General features: G+C 35.1%; 1 protein-coding gene across 3 annotated transcripts in view; it reads left to right on the forward strand.

Moving 5' to 3' along the window:
- KCNH7 (potassium voltage-gated channel subfamily H member 7) overlaps positions 1 to 18,500 on the forward strand; it is a 250,019-nt gene that overhangs the window by 192,878 nt on the left and 38,641 nt on the right. For all 3 annotated transcript variants that reach the window (XM_087733494.1, XM_087733495.1, XM_087733496.1), the window contains 3 exons: positions 4,207 to 4,632; positions 12,919 to 13,318; positions 14,026 to 14,225. In XM_087733494.1, coding sequence (XP_087589620.1) covers positions 4,207 to 4,632; positions 12,919 to 13,318; positions 14,026 to 14,225 — 1,026 coding nt within the window. The remainder of the gene's footprint in view (positions 1 to 4,206; positions 4,633 to 12,918; positions 13,319 to 14,025; positions 14,226 to 18,500) is intronic.

Here is an 18,500-nt window from a genome sequence, read left to right on the forward strand (position 1 = left end):
TTGTTAGTAGAGGCTTTACTTTAATTCATCTGTGGCACAAGCAGCAATGACAAAACAGTATTTAGTACCGAATACAACTACATCATTTAAGTACACAGTTCATATGAGACAAACATTGTTTCTAGTTCTTTGGGTTTTACTGTATACATTTGCATTCTTTAATAAATTTGGATTGAAAATGCCTCAGAACAAAACTTACAAATATACATGTGATACATAGCAATATGGGTCTCAAAGTCTCTTGAAACTGTACAGTTTGCATAATAGACAACAAAAATAAAGTGTTTTCAAGCAGGAAATAAAAATAAACTGTGTTTCTCCAAGAAGTGTCAAACACTGTTGCTGCGAGTGGTGCTGCAGATCCTATAACAAGAATCCCCTACACAAACCAGCTATCTAGTGAAGCATATGGCCAATATGCTGCAAAGCACATCAGCCCAGTTTGGCTCCTTGACACTTCACCAAGAAACACCACAAAAAACAAGGTCTTTTGAACAAAACACAGGGCAGAAATGTTACCCAGTACCAAGCAGGTTTTCTTGAGGGGAAAGATGATAGAACTGTCAAAAAAAAAAAAAAGATAATACCACAAACAGTGTAACTCGGTTTAAAGTGATAAAGGCTTAGTGAATCTTTTTTTTTTTTTTATTAATTGTCACCTGATAGTACCTCTGGTACATACGCTTCCTTCCTCCTTCTGCTTAACAGAGCAGCTGCCATTAATAAATTTTCATTCTTCTTAAATATCTTTTCTTTCCATTGCAGTGAACTACTGTTGTCTTTGAGAAACTAAAAGCTACCAAACACTTCAGAAAGATAAATTTGTCTAAAACTGTGTAAATTTATGACAGTTAATTCATTCTCACTCCATATTTTTCTGGGTATCTGATTGCAGCCCTTCTATAATAAGTGCCACCTTGAACTTGTGATCTTAGAAAGTAAACACATGAACCTAAAAAGAGCAAAAGATGTTCACCAGCCCTATCTGTGTGAAACATCTGAACCAAGATTCTCAAAGTCAAAAAATGTGTTTAAATGAAGAGTCTTCTAACTTGCAGCAGTGCTGGTTTAACAGTGAATGGGATAAACAGGAACACATAGGAAAAGTTGAATTTTATATCAGGATTCTTTATTCAAAGGCAAAATATAATACAGTTTATTTGACTTTGACATTTTCTCATTATAAATGAATACATCTTATCACCTAATACTGCTTGTAAAACACACCAGTTATAAATACATTCCTGCTTTCACCAGCAAAACTAGTGTAAGATGTTATTTCATCAAGGCTGAATACCCCTAAGATGTTTTTTAAGAGAAAATCTATTGCAGCTGGTTTGACTTTTGATAATTAGCATTGTAGTCTTCTCTTTAGTAAGAGTGGACGCTTGGCTTTCTCATCATGTCATGTCCCAAGTTTCAGAGACTTTTTAACACTGCAGTACTTTAGTCTTGTCCCACTGCTGCTGCTTACTCTTAAAAACATTTCATTCCGTAAGCCACCTGTTTTACATTCCAAACTATAAAGAGAGTTTCACTGTCCAGAAGAGATAAGTTAATAAAATGTCTTTTCACTAACAGTGAATTTGTGAATTTTGTGAAACTGTGAATCTATTTTAAGCAAGTAGAAATAGTAAAGGTCTTTTGAGTGGATTGCTAAGTACACTGAAATATTCCATCTAGCCAAGATGGACAAGATCGGCCAACACCAGTACCCAGGCTTTGCAAGGATGTTACAAAACAGCAAAAGGATAAATTCACCTCATATTCAATCAGTCTCTGTTGAAACTGCCAATATGAAACCCAATAATGTGTTTTCTCTTTTTTATGTATGTGTAACTGTGATTTTTTTTATTTGAGAAACAAACTCCCATCTTCTCTCTCTTGATCCGGAAAAAAAAAAAAAACCAGTTACATAACAAGTGTTTGTTTTCACTTCCCATTGCATGGGAGTAAGTAACGCAGAAATTTAAAGTTCTGTATCACATTATGAATATGAAACTCATAACCATCAGTCAGCCTCTCCTCTTGTGTATGTCTAAGAACATGAACATGAAAAAGTTGGATCCATGTCTGCTATAATCACTTTTATACTGCTCTTTCCTCTTTTTGCCCTATTGGGGTTTTGGGTCTTGTATTCTTCACTTTCTCCTAACTTAGTCTAAAATAACCTAGGAATAAATGTAACTAAAATGAGAACAGGAGCCAGATTTCAGAGCAATAAGTCCAATTTACATTATGTGTTCTCTGAAGTGAAGAACACTGGCTGAAATTTTCAAGCAACTGCAAGAAACATGTGAAGGAAGCTTCATTGTTCTTGTTGTCTAATCCATTTCCTTCATTGTCTTAAAATCCAGCAGGAGAACACTGATATAAATTTTATAAACAGCAGCTCCCTTGCCACATATACTCACACTGCTCTCAAATACTAGGAAAACATTCTTGTCAACCCACCAGGTCGGGGGTCTGGAAGTATTAAGACTGCTTAAGAGACTAAGCAATGCCTATGCTTCAGCTTGCTGTCAGCTAGTGTGTTTAATGCACAAAAAAATAGCTAGCACCACTAGTTAAGTGCAAGTCCTAGTTACAATATAAAAAATAGATGAACAGCCTCTACCATCACCTCAGCATGGTACTTAATGGCTGCTTGAAGGTACCATATAATCTTTTGGATGGGTTAATTGTTTCTTTCTTCATAGTTCAAAGGAGAAGAGTGGTTATTAACCCTGGTGTTCTCACAACATTTTCAGAGTAGAACTTCACTGAACAAAAGTGCCACTTAGATTACTAAGAATAGGGTCTAAGGTTTATACAACACTTGCTGTTGGAAAGTTAAACTGAAAGGAGTGTGTTGACCCTTATAATCTTATAAGATTATGTTTGAGGAGCATGAAATTTCTCAATCTTGAACAAGCTGAAATATCAAATTCCAAACTACTTACTGCTAAACAAAATGCAAATAAAAGCTCACAAGGTTGCTGACAAGGTATTTCTCCTTCCAGTCGTCATTTCATTTCAGTATAATTATTCATTTTCATTACTTTTGAAAGGTCTGATTTTCTGAACAACATTGTTTTTAATTAGCAGGGGAATAAGGAATAAGTAGAAGTAACTCGTGGAAAATGGATATAAGATTTCTTGAATATGTCACTTGCCCAAATGGGTTGTCACCATCTGATGTTTGTTCAGTGGTCTGTGTAAAATGAAGTGGTGGTCTGAGTCCCATAGGATTTGGAGAGCACTTGCAAAGCAGAAGGCAATAATTAACATCATTGCTGACAGTCTCTAAAACTATGCCAAGCACTGAATAGAGATGAAAACGTAATTTACCTTTTTATCCTTAAAGGTTTTGTTCCTTCATGTCAGAGCTCAATGAGACTGGAGGAGCAGCCAAAGGAAATTTGTTTTATCTGGTGCCCACACTATGCTTGTTCTTTGCAACAAAGCAAACATTTCAGCTTCTAGAGCCAGCAAATCAAGCAGTGCATACAAACATAATCCCTTCCAAATAAAATTGAAATCCAACTTCGATATCACCAACAGATAAAAAATCCACACTTGTAAAGGAACGATAACAAGCTTTAGGCATTGACAAAAGTAGAAGTGAAGCAAAAGGCAATGCTTCTGTGGTACCCTTCTTTGTCACACCTTTAGCTGTACTAGAACTATAGCCTCAGTGAAATTTGTTTGTGCGTGAAAGTTTTCCACACCACAAAATTCAAAGTGGAGATAGCTGTCAAGGACATTCACAGATCTTTCTCTAACTTTTTTATTTCTGGTTGCCTACCTTTTCTAATGAATGTAGACACTTTTGTAGTGAATATAAGCTGATGATAATATGCTTTGGGAGAAAAACACTACATCACTGCAAGAAAAGTCATTCACTGGCAAGGTTACCATGTGGTGGATAAATGAATTTGATGACATGTTTAATTATGCAGATTTTATGGACCAGATATGCCACTTAATGGTTGCTACAGGGAAGAAGAATCAACCTGCTGTGGAAAATTGTCAATGAATTTATTGGACCTGGCAGAGATCATGAATTTCACAGAAGTTTAGTTTGCCAAAACACCAAGTAATTGAAGCTTAATCCACAAAACTACAATAAAGTACTATTTAAGTTTGTTCTCTATTTGCTAAGTTTACTGAAAGTAGGAATAGATACACTGCCTGATTACTGACATAGTATATTTCTTATTCTAGGTTCTATCCTTAGGGGCTGATGTTCTACCAGAATATAAACTCCAGACACCTCGCATCAACAAGTTTACTATATTGCACTATAGTCCATTCAAAGCCGTCTGGGACTGGCTCATTTTGTTGCTGGTAATATACACCGCCATATTCACCCCTTACTCTGCTGCCTTCCTTCTGAATGATAGTGAGGAACGGAAGAGGAGAGAGTGTGGATATTCTTGCAGCCCACTGAATGTTGTAGACTTAATTGTGGATATTATGTTTATCATTGACATTCTAATAAACTTCAGAACAACATATGTAAACCAGAATGAAGAAGTGGTAAGTGATCCAGCAAAAATAGCAATTCACTACTTCAAAGGCTGGTTCCTAATTGACATGGTTGCTGCAATACCTTTTGACCTGCTGATTTTTGGCTCTGGCTCTGAAGAGGTAAGCTTAAATGAATAAGAAATCTTAAATCTTAAGTTTTGACTTTACTGCAATAATCTGTATATCCTAATATGTTTTTTGCTTGTCAGTTAATAGGCTGTTTAGTAGTCCTACCCCATCTTTTAAAGGTAAACTAAAATTAAATCTTCCTTAGTAGAATAATGTAGAATATTAGCTTTCATTGACAGGAGAACAAGTTGAACGATTCAGCTAGTATTTTTCAATTATACCATATTTGATACTATCTTTAGAAATAATGAAATAAATACATCATGTATGAAGGATTTGTTCAAATGCTTTTATTTAAGAACTGCTCCTTTGATTTGCTGCTTGCTTTGTAAAAACTGCTCATGTAAGTGAGCATGTAAGTGAGCATGTAAGTGTTGTGTTGGCATTAGAGCATTAATATAAATTTTCTCCGTTCAAAATCTTTAGATAAGATGTTTACTCAGTGTAAAACAGATCAGCTGTAGTGTAAACTATACCAGTTAACAAAAAAATTTGGCTGTTGTCTATTTTATCAAGAATATGGACTACCAAAAGAAATAAATAAAGATTATATGGGGTTAACCTTGCCAAACATGACTAGTGTCCTCACCCTATCTATACAATAGGTTAAAAAAATGTTCAATATGCATCCAAAAATTGCCCAAAGGTGTATAAAACATACACTGTGTTCTGGATGCCTGACCCAGTTCTGCCTCCTGCCAAAGAATTTTATTTAATTTAAGAAGGGCTAAAGTTATAACATATTTTTTGATGAGAAGTGAACTGACAAGTAGAGAATTGGGTTTTTTTGTGATGCATAGAATACAGCAGTGTAAAAAAAAAAATAGCAGCAAACCAAGCAAAATATGAACTATTCACTTTTCAAAGGACACAAATCCATTTCTTAAAATTACCGTTTTGCACATATTGACATAAGAGGAACAGACAGTTTTGTGGACCGTATGTGCATCTCATTAATTGAGAAGAGAAAAGTGAAAACTACAAATTAATCAGCAGCCATTAGCATGAAAATTTACTGATCTGACTGTATGCCTCCATGTCACAATACAGAGAATGCAAAAACATTTTCATTTTAAAATTAATTTCTTTTTATTAAAGTCATTTGCTGTGACAGCAAATATTTTTATGTCCACCCCAAAAGCCCAATCTGAATTCTGAGCATACGCTAGCTATCCTCACAATTACATGTAAACTTAACTAAGTATGCCTTTAAGGGTCAGTATAAAACAACTGGCACATACCTACATGCACCTTGAGAGTCTCATGAATATATTCAGTCTTAAAAAATTCAGAAGTAGGATGAATATCAGTCATGCTTTTCTTAAACTCATTTTTCTTTTTTTCCAGTCTCCTGTACTTCTGAAAAATCATTATAATAATGTGGTCTAATTCAGCAGTCATGGAAATCAATAGTAACGTTCCTAATCAATAGTGATACTCCTACTAATTTGAACATGAGTGTATACACTCCAGGTAAATGAGGAATCTGGAGAAACATGTAGGTAATAGCATGCAGTAGAAACTAATTTTGTTAAAGGAATGCAGTAAGGAGAGAGAGAGTAACATAACGGACAGATGGAACATGTTAATAGTTCTCTTACCAAAAGAGAACTTTCCTATTCAGAAGGTGATTAAAAAGCTCAGAGATTCAAAAGAAACTTTGAACACCTTTTGCATTCATTATCTGTGGTAGGTCTCAGTCTTTCTGCAGATTTTTTTCTGTGGTTTTGATAGCACAGACACATGAAAGACAAATATTTTGACAATGGCATTACTTCTAACTTCGAACACATCATTCCACTTCAGGTGTGGTCTGCATCCCTTTCTGATCACTGAGCACTCATCACTGCCAAAAATTATGTTCAGTGATTGGAAATGTGGAACATCAAGAATTACAACAGGGACCAATTCCAAAGTTCATTGAAGGAATGCTCTTTGGATTTGACCCTGAACATCATTCTTCCACACCTCCCCTGTTACAGACATCCTTAACGAGTAAAGTGCCAGGTGCTAAAGTGATGCTAAAGGGATAACTTTAGCATAAGATAATGTTACAGGTTACTAGCAAACAAATGCATTCTGGCAGGTGCGTACACAAATACAAAAGCGTGGAACCTGGAACAGAAATTATTGGACCATGTAATGACTTTTTCAGTATTGCAGATACAAGTAAATTAATTCTTTATTCCCTTGAAACCTAGTAACTGAACAGTTTCACTATCTGGAAAAACTAGTTTGTTTACCTAAGCAGCAATGAAATGGTACAGATTATGACCAGTTCATCATGCCATCATGACTGCTCTCTCTCATTCATGGTATTGAATATGTCAATCACTTTTTCTAAGCTGCTTCTTACTGCAGTTTTGCTTCCTACATTGCTAACTATAATATTTCTGCAATGATCCCTTTTTGATAGTTTAGCAAGAGGAAGCAAATGTAAAACTGTTAGAATGGAGCATTTTTCATTTAATGGAATTTTTTCAGTCATAAGGGTTATCTTTTTTATGAAATAGCTCTTTTTTGTTATCTAGAGATTCTTCAAATAAGATCCCCTACGAACAATTGTATTGAACAGTCTTTTTATTAAGCAACATAAGCTCCAAAGAGAGCTCCATGTGTGCTCACCCAGCTTTAAAACACCTTGATATCAAACCAAGCCTAGAAAGGGCAGGAGATAATAATCCAAATACCACATGCAGCACTATCTGAATGCTTCCCTTTGAGCCAGACTTTGTCAACCATAGGAAAGCAACAGAGTAAGACAGTTAACTTTCCAATTTCTAAAACAGGGAACTAATATAATTTTAAATTATTTTTTTCTGTTTAAGCAGACTCAACACAAAGTGATTATGGCTGGTAGTAAACAATTCTCTCTTTTTTGTGTATTTTAAATGTTAAGTGACATCCCTGATACTTGGGAAGATAAAAATAAGGAGTAGATGGACTTTTTACTTTCTGTTCTTTTGGCAGTTTATTTTTAATCATTCTGCTCAGCTGAGGAGTCTTGGTTGGATTTTAAACAAATAATAGTTGCAGTGGCACAGCTCCTTAAAGCACACACATAGGTGATGCGCATGTACAAGTGGAATGCTGTTTAAGATTACTAGATATTTTTAGATATATGCATTTAAAATAATACACTTTTTAATGCATTGATCAGCTTTTCACTTCAAAGACAGGTCTGTTGTAGGAAAAAATCAAATGGATATATAAATAACCAGAGTTTCTTCCCTTTCGTCTAGAACCTACTGCAATAAAACATACAGACAAGTGATGGTAACAGCTTCAGCAAGACAATTTTCATATTTATAGTTTTATTAAATTGAGGCCAGAGAAAACACTCAGCTGAAATACGCAGAAAACAATGAAGGCTTTTGCTTTTGTAAATTTAAATAAAAATAAATACATCATGATGTGTATATCCAGCATACTCACAAAATGTAAGAGTGAATGTGTCTTCTATTTGTAGCAACAAATCAAGAAAATAGACGGGTTTTGGCTAAAATGAAGACATAAATCAAAGTACTCTTGTTCTTTTCTTAGTTTTGACATCTTCACTTCACTCCATTACACAGTGTACCTGTTAAAGCAAACTGAAAAGAAGAATCCCACATTTCTAGAATTAGAGATTGAACCTAATAGTCCTGACTGCATCTCCACTGGTAGAATCAGTACTTTATCCCCTTCAAATTAAAATATACTTGAAAAACAAGGTCAGAAAACATCTCAGAAAGAGAGTAATATAGTTTCTTGTACTCAGTTTAGCCATTTATTTGGAATATCTATTCCAATGAATTTCAAGTCTTTTACACTGAAGACTGCGTAGCTGGTCATGCAGGCAGTCTGCCTTTGCATTAGCAACTCTGTCGACTGAGTTGGACTGAGTCCAGGATGATGCAGCATTAGGGTAGAGTCTCTGGAAATTATTTAGGTGGCTGGCTAATATCAGAGAAGCATTTAGTATCAACTTTTTCTTCCCTTGTTGATTGTTTTTCAAGATGAAGCAAAGAGGAACCCCAGCACTGCTTGAGCAGGCAGTTATTCATAGACCATTTTGGCAGTCCTTTATCAATGGCAGTGGAAGTACCAGTACCCTGCTATAAATAAGAAGTTTTGGTTAGTTTAAATATTTTTATTTAATTTCTGTTTGTACTAGCATTTTCAGTATCATGATGCATACAGCATAAAGATCTTCAACAATGACAGTGCTCAGAAGAGGCTATTAAGGTAATGGAGCATAGACCGAAAGGCAAAATTCTGGCATATATTAGAGATTTTTCCAAGAGAGAGAAAAGAGTTAACTATGCTTGATGCTATAGTACTCATATTTAATAGATTTATTTACAGGGTGCAAAAAAGGTAGAAGGTTGATGATGGTTTTAACATAAAAGATAGGTAACAAGAAATTATTGAGAAACTGAGGACCTTAGAATACCAGGAAGCTGGAAAGGACCCTAGCAGATGAAATAGTGTGTAAGCAAGTGCACATTAATGCACATTGGAAGAGACGGTTTGAGCTACTCATACACTTCAGTGGGTTATTTGGTTTAAAAAGAGACAAATAAGAGATGACATTATAGATTTATACATTAATGATAATGGATGTTATGAAGAAAGAAAAAAAAGAAACACAAAAATCTGGAGGAAACCTAAGGATTTGGCCATCAGTGAGAAAGTCATGAGTCATAAATGTCTTTTTTCACAGGCAGAATACCATTTATGCAGATAATTAATTAGGTGATACCAGCTCCCTCTTCCAGTCTGATACAACAATAACTTCTTAATGATACCCTCTGCAATCAGATAGACTGATGCCCTCCTTGTTGAAATCGTGCTGTAATCAATTGCTGTCCATCAAAATAGCCCCCTGCTGTGATCATTTCAGCATCAGGGCTTGAGAAACTGAAGGTATAAACTAATCTCACTGTTAAAAAAGAAGACTAATCAGAGTTAAGGATAGTCGCTGCAATGTATAAGGATTTTGTAAAATAAATTCAGTGACCTATACTTAGAAAACGTAGTATCCATGAGCTCCTGTTTTTAGAAGGTCATTTTTTTCCCTGGAGAGAAAATAATTGACAAACTTTAACCTTTCTCAAGCTTCTTATTAGCAGAACTGAATAATTATACCAAAACAACTAAAGATGTCTTCTATGTGGTTACTTAGCTCATGAAAAGAACCACGTAGGCATGAAAGAACCATTGTAGGCACGATGTATTATTTATTTTTTGTGCTATTACTAAAGTCAAAACAGAAAAAAAAAACAATACACTTTTAGTCCACGTCTCCCTCCTGTACTATAGCTAGAAAAAATCAAACAGCATTTGAAAGGCCAAATAGCACAATAACCAAGCAAGGCAAAAATATCAAAATTACATTGGCTATACTGGTTAACAAAATGTTAGATTGGCAGATTGGAATATATAAATAGTGCAGTGGATAAATCTAAGCTGATCTTTTTTACTTTTCTCTATAATTTTGTTTATTTGTAATGAAAAAGTGAATTTGAGGAAACAGAATGTCTGTTTTGGCAGAATCCATTTTAAATGGTTATTACCTTAATGCCTTTATCTTTTTAATAAATCTTACCAATTGAAAAAGACTTCTTCAATGTCTTGTAGGTATTTTAGATTCTGAAAGTACTTAAGTATGTGCTATGGTCCTAATGAATTCCAGTTTAGTCAAACAGTTACATGCCTTACATAAATGGAATGCTGTTTGCACTGAATATACTATAGTGGGTGAAAATTATTCTGTACCCATCTTCTACCAATCCGGATTCATAGTTTCAGTAGCTATGAGATTCCTGTGTGCTTCTGGCTTACAGTAAATGTTGCTACTGAAAAAAAAAAAAATCCCACACACAAAAAAAAAAACCAAACCAAAACAAAAAAACAATCCTGCTGTGGGTATCCAGTAACTCTTGAACCTGTAGTCCAGCTAATAAAGCTAGGTATGATGAAAACAGAGCAGCAAGCAATTCAGAGAAAAGAGTAGCATCTATCAGATTGCTGTTTGCAGACATTAATTGTTGGCACTGGATGGGGTAGGGTGGGTAATTGACAGAGTAGGACCTCTGCCTCCTTGGGTGCTGTGCTGAGCAAAGTGTTCCAGCACACCAAGGAAATTACATTGCATGAGGCATAGTTCTGACACCAAGTACTTCTGTCCCTGGCCAAGTGACATATGGGAGGTGGACTATTACTGTGTGAAGGCTACATCTACACTGAGAAGTGGACAGCATGTAAAGGCACACCAAAACCTGTGGATCGTGCTTGCCACCTCTACTGCCAGCTGTATTTTAGTGTCAAAGCCTCTCCACTGTGTTAAAGAAAATTCAAATTCAGGATGAGTTTCTTGATGGTTTAAAGCATATCCAGTCTCAGTCATGCTGATTTCATCCTGAAGAGATGGAGTTTGTATGTATTACACACCTCCAGCATACTCCAGAACTCACACTGATGCAGTATTTAACCATGGGATTGACACTGAGGACGCGTAATATTAGCAAGTCTTATCTTAAGAATGGGGTGGAACACTGTTGACATATTTTGGAGTCACAATCTACCTTCTGATCTATTTAAGGGGCATTGCAGAATATGTTGCCTCTGGCATGGTGTAGACAGATGACTACATCTGTAATAGAATAGTTCCAACACCCCACTAAGAACAAATGTTAGCTTTTCTTAAGATTGCTCTTTTCCTTAAGGGATCATAAATATTTAAGCCTGATCTACCTTACCAAAAAAATGTACCTAATGGCAATATTCACATGCTGAAGCTCAGCCTGGGCATAGCTTTTTGAAGGATATGGTATTTCAGGCTGATGACGTCACAATCAAGGAAACAGCCTTCTTTATGTGACAATGAGAAATTCACCCTGAAATTATTCTCTGTGATTCTCTGTTGAACCAAGGAGTGTTACCCAGTGTTACCCTACATTATCCTCTTGCTTATTTACTCAGAAAATATGAACAATATATCGAGCTGTCCACTGACAAATGCAGCCAAGAAAGCCTCTGTTTTTGTTCCAAGGGCTTTCGGATTTTATTCAGAAACATGGTAAATACAAGGATCTAATAAAACATAAAAACTAGTCTAATACTTGTTGAAAGAAAGCTTTAACGTGACACATAGTACCATCAGAGTGGTTTGTAAGGCTCGGAAAACTTTTCCAGTTAAGTGTTATGTAATATACGTGCATGTTAAAAAAAGGAAGAAAAAACTTATCAAAAACTTATTCATTCTTGACATTTACTGAATACTTTAATATATGTTCAGACTTAATGGAGGGGAAAAGGTAGCTGAGTTCTTTTTGAAATCAAGTAGTTACTGTTTACCATGTTGTCAATCATCTCTTTTACAAGGAATTAACAAGTATGAAAACAATTTACTGATTGGAAATTGTAAATTTACATTAATAAACTTATCATTCCTTTAAAAAGATCAGAGCCTCAAAGAGGCTGCAATGAATCATAGTGCAGGTCTGCTCTAAAAAGCTTGGAATATATTCCTGGTTTATAACTGACTCATATTTTTCTTTAATGGTATAGTACTTTTATTACTGGCTTCTACCACTACACCTGCAAGCTTCAGGATGAAAGATGCAAAAAGAAGATTAATCTGGAGTCTGGCAACAGTAACTTTTCCATGATTTTCTATTCACAATGGTGCATCTTCTTTTACCTGTATAGAGTGTTCTGACCATTAAAAACAGGAAGAATATTTGCAGAATAAGATACTTACTCTTTGGGACATTTCAGCCCTATTCCTTCTCTCTTCTAGAACATGTGTGCCAGAGCATTACAAGGAGTCTCTGAGTTAGGAACGAATATAGTCACAGAGCTTTGTTCAAACATCATAAATACTTATTACCTACAAGGTCGGTCATATAGTTATGAGTAGTTCCAATAACTTACAGACTTCAGCATGCCAAAACATCATGAATCTAATGGATCATTTAAGTACATTAGGGTGGATTGAAGAGTCCAGATCAAGAATAATATTCCAAATGGAAGAGTATTCAGCAGATAATGACAACTTCAATATATCTTAATTTAAAATGTACATTTCTTATTGTTTTCTTCACTGTTTTTATAATAAGTTTGATAGTTTAAAGAAAATGAAATTAAGATTACTTTGAAATGGGTTAATCTACTGGTTTTGCTGATTCCCCAAAATTATGGAATTTGGACTGGTTTATTCATGCTGATTATTCATGAAAGCATATTTGCTAACAGAGAAAATCAATTTCTTTTTATATCTTATTTCTACAGACAACAACATTAATAGGTCTTCTGAAGACAGCTAGACTTCTGCGTTTGGTGAGGGTAGCACGGAAATTGGACAGATATTCAGAATATGGTGCTGCAGTTCTGATGCTCCTTATGTGCATATTTGCACTAATTGCACACTGGCTTGCTTGCATTTGGTATGCCATTGGAAATGTAGAAAGACCTTACTTGGCTCACAAGATTGGCTGGTTGGATTCTTTAGGAGAACAATTAGGAAAGCATTACAATAAGAGTGATGCAAGCTCTGGACCATCCATCAAGGACAAATATGTTACAGCACTTTATTTTACCTTCAGCAGTCTAACAAGTGTAGGATTTGGAAATGTGTCTCCCAACACCAACTCAGAGAAAATCTTTTCCATCTGTGTCATGTTGATTGGCTGTAAGTAGTTTTAATTTATTTTTTTTTTCTTTTTTTCTCAGTGTTTGAGCAAATGACTTAACAGTCTAAGCTAATAAGATTATAAACATGCAGCCGGAAGGGCAAATTCCCAGGGGAAGCAATGTTATATGTGAAAATATGTTGTGACTCATGCAGTGCCAGGAAGTAGTGAAGTTGCTTGACTACTCAAAATCTGTTACGCAAACTGTCAGAAGTTTCGTGTTGTGTATCAGTGTCTGTAAGCAAATCCTGTATAGGGTAAGAAGCTGAGTTTTGAGTGGATTTAGGAAACTATAGCCCATCATTTTTTGATAATCACAATTATATTTTATGTGTTGATTTAAACCCTGAACCTATAAATATATGTGTACCTTCTTAACTCTGCCCTTTGTTCTTAACTTGTACTTAACCTTAGTTCCTAGTTCTTAGTTCTACCAAGGTCCGTAAAATTAGATGAACCTAACTTAACAACACTAAATTTAGGAATACAAATCTCCAAAGATAAATATTACCAACTTGATTACGATTTAGTATTTAAGCCTCATCTGCTAACTGAGTTGGTACTGATACAATCAAATCAACATCTCTGAAAATGTTATTAGTCTTATCTGAGCTGTTTTACATACAAAGTACATCGTAAGAACTGTTGCATCATCTGCAAAACCCAATGATATGACTAAAGTAAGTTTTGTTTCTGTTTAATCCAGCACTAATGTACGCTAGTATTTTTGGAAACGTATCTGCAATAATCCAAAGACTCTACTCGGGAACTGCACGGTATCACATGCAGATGCTGCGAGTAAAGGAGTTTATACGCTTTCATCAAATCCCCAACCCTCTGCGGCAGCGACTTGAGGAATACTTCCAGCATGCGTGGACGTACACCAATGGCATTGACATGAACATGGTATGTTGTTCCATTTTTCAGGCGCAGATGCTGAGGAATAGATAAATGCATGAGAATTTAGAGAGAGATTGTAAGTCTTCAGTATTTATGAGCTGTAAAAGTACAAGCTTAAGAAGGTGGATATATAGCAATTATTGAAAACCAAGCCATTACAAGTTTGGCATCCAAGCATTTAACTGCCTAGTTATTACAAGCTATATCAGAAATCTGAACTCTCACTGTGCATAGGAAAGCTTGAGAACTGCAGTTGACTACTATAAGCTTAAGACAAGGAAAAGAAAATCATAAGTTTCTTATTTCAGATAAAGCTGTTCCGAATTTTGTTTGTTCTTTGGCCTGATTTTCACTTCCAGTATCAAACAAGAGTATCTTTGTTGGTATTTACAGAGTTACTCTTCTATAAAACCTGTGGAGATCAATTCTTTTTCAAAATCCTATTGTGTAATCTAGAACAGGTGTATTGGGGGTGGGTGGAAGAGAGGAGCAGGCAGGTGGATTAGCTTCTCTTTTCAGAGCGAAATATTCTAATCATACTGTCTGAACAGTAGTTTGCTTGCATTCACAACCACATAATTCTGCACTGAAAGTCAACACAGTACTACTAACCATTTAGCAATCCATAGAATCTCATTTCTAGGAAGTGGCAAGGCACAACACTCATATTTTCTGTTCTTGATAAAAAAACTGTAAATGTTCCTTATAGGAAAATATATTATGTGGCCAGCTAAAAAAGAATAACAATCTGCTAATGAGCAAAAGTAAGCATCTATATTTCTGGTTTATTTTCTGGAGACAGCAACATTTTTTCTGAAAAGTTGACATAGATGTGAAGACACTGAGAGCATTGTGCATCTTAAGGATCTGTGAATCTGTGTCTCTAGAGGGATGCTTTCCAGAGCTATTCTCAGTTATACATTACAGACTTTGCAGAGCTCTCCGGAAAGCTGGCAAGAACAAGAAAATCTATACATTTTTGTATCAATTTAACTAGAAATCAACCTCCAAAATTTTGACATAAATTCAAACAGCTTCCGTGTAGTATCTATACATATGTTTGTGAATGACTGTCAGAGTGGTACACTTTTATGAAGTAAGCAGAAACAATGGTCTTGATTAAAAGCTTTTATAAAGCTGAATCACTGACAGCTTGACTTTATGGTTACCATTAAGTAAAGCAGATCTTAAAAGCAAGACAGCAAATTAAATATATTGGGCTTTGCCTCCCACTTCCATGAGCGTCCCCTCCAGAGGGATATTATGCCCAGTGCAGGACAAGGATACTTGTATAAACCTCTGCTGGGGATTACTGCCATGGAAGGCAATGTCAGTAGCTTCACCCTGTGTGGCACTGAATGGCTCTAATTCCCTCTGATGGCAATGGGATTGTGGGGTACTCAGCACTTTGCAGGATCAAGCCCTAAGCTGCAGGTGGGTGCAGCCTAAGCCTCAAGTAGCTGTTTGAATTATTTCTGAAGATATTACAAAATCATGTACGCCTTAACTAATTCATTACCACTAATGGATGTACTAAGAACACCTGTTTCACATGAAATAGTAACTAAAACTGGATGTTGTCAGGTTAAACTTTGCATAATGCAGGAATTGGTGTACTGGAATTAGTCTTGGATTTGTCATTAATGTGAAATACTAACTAAATGGATTAAGCAGCCCATATTCTGCAACATGATTGTGAGGCAGTATGGAGGCTTTATTTTAAATAAAATGTGAAAAAAAATCAAGTTTAGTATCTTGTTTTATTATCTTTTATTTCTTATTCTGTTCACAATTCCATCCCACAAGTATGGCAGTCTCTTAATTTTCTTAAAAAGTGAGTTTGAATATGATACACTTAGTGCAAGGATAATATAAGAATTGTGTGATTTATGTTGTACTTATGAAAGATTTATCTCTTTCCTGTCTGCTTCATACCTAAATACATGGAATAACACCACCCACTGGTAAGAGCAGGAGGTATTTATATCAAATTTAATTCCAGTATAAAGTGTGGAGAATATCCATGTTATCTGTCGGGTTTAGAGCTTGTTCAATGCTTTCTAATTTTAATTGTAACTTTTTGCATGATGAAGGGGTAGATAGCAAAGGGAAATAATCCAAGTAGAATCAGATGTGGGGCAAAATGGTTACTAAAAATTAGACATTAAGAAATGCTAATCTAACCACATTTATTAATCACTGTTTTACCCCACAACTCAAATCATGCTTTTCTGCCCAAAAAAGGTCATGTGCATATTGGTTTGCATTAGATAGTTGCTCTGTAGGAATGTCACTCTGACAAAGTTGCCATGCTGATCATTCTGCATTTTCCTTTGCGTGAATGCTCTTAGTTCAAACCATATATGCATGTTAGCACAAGCACCAATGAAGTTTTCTTGGCTATAAGCCATGTGCATATGAGATGGACTTGCATGTGGTATTAACTTAAGTTTGCATGAAATATTTGCATTTACACACCAAAGAGCTGATACTGTCCGCAGACAAATGTATTTGACTCCTGTCAATATTTACTGGGAGATTTTTGCAAATATCTGAAGGCAGAATTTGATCCAATGTGTGTCTTTTTTTCATTTCATGACTGAAAATCGAATAAAATTCAAAAACTCAATCCTCTTTCTCCTTTGAAATATGAAATGCATGAATAATTTACATTTTATATATATATATGTACATGCAATGTATACATACACATACTCATATATATATATAAATAATATTAGAAAATATGTTTCAAATTATTATCAGTAATATACTTAAGAATTCAGGAAAAAAAAAAAAAAACCTTTTCACCTCAGGAATAATACTGCACTAAGGCTAAATAAACTTGATTTCCTCAACAAAATCCTACCCTTTATATTGAAAACCAGAAGATAATACTTTATGCTCATTTGAAATGGCTAAACTTAAAATTAGCTTTAAAGATCTGCTGGTGAAATATGCTGAGAACATTGTTTATTTGTTCATTTGTTCCCCTCTGCTTCATTTCTACATCTCTTTGATTATGTTTCATTGCATAATGTATTTTGATAAAAACAGTTCCACATAATTATGCATGGACTGGATAAACAGGATTTGGGATTTATTTTAATCTGGATAAAAATCTTGAGTCTATAGAATAAGCACAATTTAAATCATATCCCTGTGGTATACACTGGCAAAGTTAAATTACAAAAAAATCATTTACAGTGTATATTGTTTCATGAAAGATGTCACAAGTCCCAAAGATTCAAAGATATTATTTTTATTTTTTAAACTATCCTGTTCTGTTTTTCCTAAACTCTCTTTGCCTTCTTTTCCCCTCTTCATTCCAATGTTATCAGTCCAGTACTGATAATAGCATGCCTGTGACGCTTACCCTAAAAAGACGACATATTTAGTGTTTGACAACCCTTTTTAAGTTATGCATGTATTTTTTACAATCCTCCCCCCCCCCTTCTTTCCATGGATCTTCTGTGCATCTGAATAGCTTTATCAGTTTATTTTACCTTTAAAAAGAGTTCAAAGAAGTAAATAAGTGGGACAAGCTTTGGAAAGTGTTTAGCCAAATGTACGTGTTAATTAAAATTTTGGATGTGGGACAGATTCCTTTTTATTTTGGGTTTTACCCAGTACCATGAAAGGAGAGAGCAAGTCAGAATTTTTATATAGAAATTTATGGAACCTTCTCCTGCAAGCATCCAAGCAAGTGGTTGATTTTACACCTGTGATAAATTGTCTTGGCCACAGTGATCATGCAAGCACAGCAGAGCACACACCTATCTTGAAGGTTCAAAACCAGCAATGTTACTGTATGAAATAAATGCCAGGTTCATCATCGCTTTGGCAAGGCTTCTTTTGTGAGAAATTGGCCACTGGATGACACCACTACCTTTGTTATTCTTGCTTTTCCTCCTACTGTGATCACTTCTTATAACCAAAACAATTCTACCAACAGAACTATTGCCCGTAGTATTCTTTGAACCAGAAAACTAGAAAAGTAAATCAAAATTTCAAAAATAGCAGGGAGAAGTTCCTTATACCATCAGAAGGGTTATCCAAATTAGAAGTGTTTGGAACAAAAAGTAGTAGTAATTGGTTAAACAGAGGCAATATGTATATAATATAAGACATATACACCTATCAGAAAGTATTTCAGATATGATTAGCTGTAGAGCTGTTCTTTCATTTTCTATAACAAGACCACTTAAAAAACGTGAATGCCTACATTTAATCGAGTTACAGAAAAGAAGACCTCATAGAAAAAAAAGTCTTTCAAGAACA

This window comes from Nipponia nippon, unplaced genomic scaffold (genome assembly GCF_047370975.1).
Source record: "Nipponia nippon isolate SJK-2023a ecotype South Korea unplaced genomic scaffold, ASM4737097v1 scaffold_5, whole genome shotgun sequence".
NCBI lineage: Eukaryota > Metazoa > Chordata > Aves > Pelecaniformes > Threskiornithidae > Nipponia > Nipponia nippon.